This window comes from Lathyrus oleraceus, chromosome 7 (assembly GCF_024323335.1).
Source record: "Lathyrus oleraceus cultivar Zhongwan6 chromosome 7, CAAS_Psat_ZW6_1.0, whole genome shotgun sequence".
In the NCBI taxonomy this organism is placed as follows: Eukaryota; Viridiplantae; Streptophyta; class Magnoliopsida; order Fabales; family Fabaceae; genus Lathyrus; species Lathyrus oleraceus.
The window spans coordinates 192856637-192861582 of record NC_066585.1 but is presented as its reverse complement, the minus strand read 5'-3'; the positions used below and the strand labels follow the sequence as shown (position 1 = coordinate 192861582).

General features: G+C 29.6%; 1 protein-coding gene across 1 annotated transcript; it reads right to left on the bottom strand.

Annotated features, from left to right (window-relative positions):
• Positions 1 to 211: 211 nt before the first annotated feature.
• On the bottom strand, positions 212 to 4258 carry LOC127102850 (uncharacterized). The gene is made up of 2 exons (XM_051040176.1): positions 3859 to 4258; positions 212 to 483 (listed from the first exon to the last, which is right to left on the bottom strand). Exons 1-2 carry the CDS (start codon positions 4256 to 4258, stop codon positions 212 to 214), a joined length of 672 nt encoding a protein of 223 aa, XP_050896133.1.
• Between the last annotated feature and the right edge of the window lie 688 nt (positions 4259 to 4946).

Below are 4946 nucleotides of genomic sequence, written 5' to 3'. Positions count from 1 at the left end.
AATTTAGCAGGTCAAATCATTTTAGAAGCTCAAGTTCATTTTTCATGGCCTTCAACCACACTTTCTTATTGAGCACTTCTTCAACACCGAGTGGTTCAAAGTCTACTAACATGACACACTGGATGACTTCTCCTTCAGAGTCTATTTCAGTATCTTGCAGCATATCAAACTCTACAAACTTTCTTGGGATGTTTATGATTCCTTGTGATCTCTAAACTTGTTTAGAATCCCCTTCTGATTCTAGAACATTATCGGATGCTTGACCGCCCTCAGAAGTTGGACCACCTTCAAAGGCTCCACCTTCAGAAGCTCCACCTTCAAAGATTTGATTACCTCCAGATTCTGGCTCATCATCAGAGTCTGGATCAGAATCAGATTCACCTTCAGAATCAGACTCGCCTTCAGAGTCTTCTTCATCTTCATAGTCACTTTCAGAGTCTGACTCATCTTTATCTTTAGAGTCATCTTCTAACTTTGACTCATCTTAGAACCCTCATATTCTGACTCTTCTTCAGAACCTTCAGATTCTCACTCATATTCAAAATCAGACTCGACTTCAGATTCAGAGTCATCTTCTGACTCTGACTCATATTCAGAGTCTCCTTCAAAATCAGAAAACGTCAATCGCACAGGTTCATCATCATCAGATTTATAAGCCATCAATAACACAGGTTCATCATCATAATCTCCTCTAGCTATGTTTTCTTCTTCTGACTCCCTTTCCTTGTTTGACTAACAGTCATTCGCAAAGACTACCATGTATTTTCTTGGCCTCTAACAAAGACTAATTCTGGTCCTTCTTGACAAAAGAAGCTTTCAGAGCATGCCCTACCTCTCTCTCAGAGGTTCTTTTAGTCAGATGCAACTCTTGCACCTCTAGACTGATTTGCAGCTCTTCTATTCTCATGATGCTCAAATCCTTAGAATGTTCAATTGCTACAATAATGTAATCAAACCTAGGAGTAAGAGATCTAAGTACCTTCTCAATGATACTATCTTCAGAGAATGTTTCTCCACGCGATTTCATCCCATTTGTGATCATAATCACTCTAGAGATGTAGTTAGGTACCTTTTCATTGTTCTTAATACTGGGATTCTCATACTGCTTATGTAAATACTAAATCTTTACCTTCTTCACTGATGCATCACCACCGTAGCACCGTACCAGTATGTCCCACACAACCTTCATCGTTGTTCATACTCAACTATTTTCTCAAACACGTTCACATCCACACACTGATGGATGTAGAACAACACCTTATGATCCATCTTCCTCAAATCACGTTGAGCATTTCTTTGCGTATCTGTTGCATTTATCAGAAGTGCAACTAGAATGTAACAGTCGTTGACGAGATCAAGAACATATTGAGCATCAAACAACACACACATCTGAATCATCCAACGGTTCCGGTTCTAACCATCGAACACTAGAAGCTTGATACTCAGATTACCGTCTCCGTTCATCTTCAACCTTGTGCAAAATTCAGATCTCACAAAACACTAGTGTTTCCCAATCTTGGAGAATCAAGAAATGTGATTTTGTTACAATTCCAATCAAATTTTTAACGCTAACTCAAGAAACGAAATCAATCACACAACGCCTCACCGTTCAGTCGTGTTTCCTCGTGTTTCCCTGTGGATCTGAACCGGAGCTCTAGATACCAATTATTGGTGCACAAAATAAAGAAGATGAAGATGAGAGAAGAGAGAATAATAAACTTTCACTACTATGCTAAAACGGTTACCCACACACGGCACTACAATACTTAGTGAATACAACTGTTGACAACTACAATACTATATATACACAAATTATAATGCCACATAGACAATTTACTAATCTACACTAGAAAGGTTAAACTTAACAAAGCAAATACTACTAATACTGAAAATGAATTATTTCTAACAAATGAAAAATGTTAGGGTATGAGCGTGAAGCACAAAAATTTGTTGTTCTTGATTGAGTATGGTGATTGGGGAAAATTTGGTTTTTGAGTTGGCGAATGGTTGTAATGATGAAGGAGATGAATGTAATAGGGATGAGCGTGATTGTTAGAAAGGCGACGAAGGTATGAATGTGTCTGAGATGGTGATATAGTGATTAAAGAGACACAATATATTTTGGGAGAAGAATATTCAATATTCAATATTCAATAATTTTGTTTTATATATTAATATTGTTTTATACATTAATATAATTTGAAAATATTAATATTGAATGAATAAATGATTAATTAACTACTTATCATTAATGGTGCATTTGATTGGACATGAGAACTTCTTTTATACTTTGTCTGATGCAAAAACTTATTATAGGACATGACAAAATATATGACAAGGAAGATGACAAAAACATAAAAAAAATTTGCTCACTATAAATCACGGGACAACTTTTTGTCCCAAACACAAATTATCAAAAAATATTGAAATACAATTTTTAATATCTCTCTATTTAATATTTTGATTATAAATATAATATTAATATTTTATTTATTAATAAAAAATATTATAATAAAATTATATTGTTTTTGTCTGATGTAAAGTAAAAAAAAATTCTCTCTTCGTTATTTTTCTTCTTCTCACTGTTTAGTATTTTATTTCATGAAAATCAATATTTGTATATCAATAAAAATATTATAGTAAAAATTCTATTATTTGGTACAAAGATATATTAAACAAAATAGATAAAAGTTGTCCGGTATATCGATCATCAAACACAATATAATATAAAAAATTGTCTTGTACTATTTTGTAGTGTCTAGTTCTGCTATGTCCAATAATTCTTATTTTACAAAGAAATACACCCTAATATTATTAAATTTTATTTTATACATTAATATTGTAATGTTTTATTTTTATACATTAATAAAATAATTTATTCATCTAAATAATTAATTTACAACATTAATTAATTGTAATTTTTTTAATTTAATAATTTATATTATTGTTATTATATAATATTATAAAAGTAATTTTAACTTTTTAAATATATGACATTGAAAAAGGTTTTTGTCATAGAGATATATAGGCTCTGCCATGTCAACTCCACATCACAAGTTTAATTGTTAACTATATAATAGTGAGGGGGGCAATCAAAAGAAGAAATATGAAGAAAAAAAAGATTTTGTTTAAAGAAAATTAAAAAGTTATAAAAATTAAAATAGAGAAATTAATTTTAAAAAAACAATTAAAAATTAAAATAGTAGAATTAAAACTGCATTTAACTCTTTAATTTATTAAATTCATCCGTGCAAGCATGGTTTACAATCTTGTTTAAAATAAAAAATGAGTAACTATCACATTCATCTTTTTATACAAATTCAAAGCATAAAATCAAATTCACAAACACTTTTCTTATAAAGTTAAGGGTTAAAAGAAATTTTACCCTAAGTTTTATTTTCTTCTCTTTAATTTTTTTATAATCTACTTTTTATTATAATATATATTAAATGATGTGACAGAAAAATAAACCACAACTCTTTCAAATTGCATTAGTACAAAGACAAATGTCACTCTAATGATTAGAATAATATTTTTTTAATAATTATTTTATTATTGGATAGTCACATAATAAAAATTTAAATTATTATATTATAACAGTAAAAAAATACAACAGTTATAGAAAAAACTAAAACTCGTCCAAATAAGGGATACAAATATCTTTAACTCTAAAATTAATTATAATTAAAGATCAAAATATTTTAAGAAACAAAAGTACAAAGATTATAACAACTATTTCCATAAATGTTTATAGAAGACCTCGACACAATGGACAAGTGTAAGTTGATGAGCGATTGATGCATTGTTGAATCCATGAGCCAATACAATTTAAATGAAAAACATGCGAGCATTTGGTACGAGCTAAATCTGATTTAATGCAAAACTCCTCCAAACAAATAGGACATTGTTCGGTTGAGTCAGAAAAAGGATAACAGTTTTCTAATTTCTCCATCAAATCAACAACTTGTTGAGCTTGACCATAATCATCTTGATTTCTAAAATCTTCTTCCTCCTCTTCAATTGATGTTATGGCAGAAAGACGCACATTCAACTCAAATATATCACGATTTTCATAGTTGTGTGCAACTATTTGTCTAGCAAATTCTTCAAGATTTGGTAGAACCGTGTATAATAAATCATCTGGCACAAAAGAAAATTCGGCGTATAAAACACCATTATGATCTCCTTCCAAACCATTACATAGAATTTCAATAGGAATCGCTACAACTCTTTTGATTGTAGTTGTAAAATCGGGCATAAAGGTTGTGGCATCGGATTGAGAAGGTACAATTGTGTGGCTGAACTCAAAATCAATGCAAAAGCATTTTCTAAAAACATGAATGTTATGTGAAGATTCAATTCTTTCGCTAGGTAAATACGCTTCAAAGTTGAAGAAGGTTTCCATGACAAACTAGTGATGAAGATGAAGTGTTTTTGGACAAACTATTTAAAAGAAAGTAGAATATAAACTACAAGTTCTTTTGGGTTTAAGATTTTGGTTCAATCTATTTGATATGAATTGTTACTATATATAAGGCTAGAGCTTGAGTTTTTATATCTATAACATTGATTTGATTTAACGATCTAATCATTTAAATTTTTATATCTTACTTAGATTTATTGTTTAAGAAAATCTTGTTTTGATTTACTTGGTAAAAACCGTACTTATATATATATGGCAAAAGTTAGGTTTCATTATTTAAATTCTTATATTGTTTCGATACTAATAGAATAAATATTTTTCTATTTAATTAAGTATTAAATATTAGATATGTATCTAAAGAGATTGGATAAGGGAAAAAACAAACTAATAATTCAGTCAGAATTTTGTCTTTTAAATTTAAATCTTTATTAAAAACTCTCTTTGTTTGCTAAAGATCCTCCCAAACAATTTTATGAAATTATAGAAAAAAAACCAATTGCAATTTTTTCACCATAAAAAATTC

Excerpts from the sequence above, each read along its gene's own strand:
- LOC127102850 (XM_051040176.1), bottom strand. The coding sequence starts at position 4,258 with ATGCCCGATTTTACAACTACAATCAAAAGAGTTGTAGCGATTCCTATT. Across the intron at positions 484-3,858 it reads CATTAAATCAGATTTAGCTC|ATGAGTCAAAGTTAGAAGAT; the intron begins GTACCAAATGCT and ends GAGGGTTCTAAG.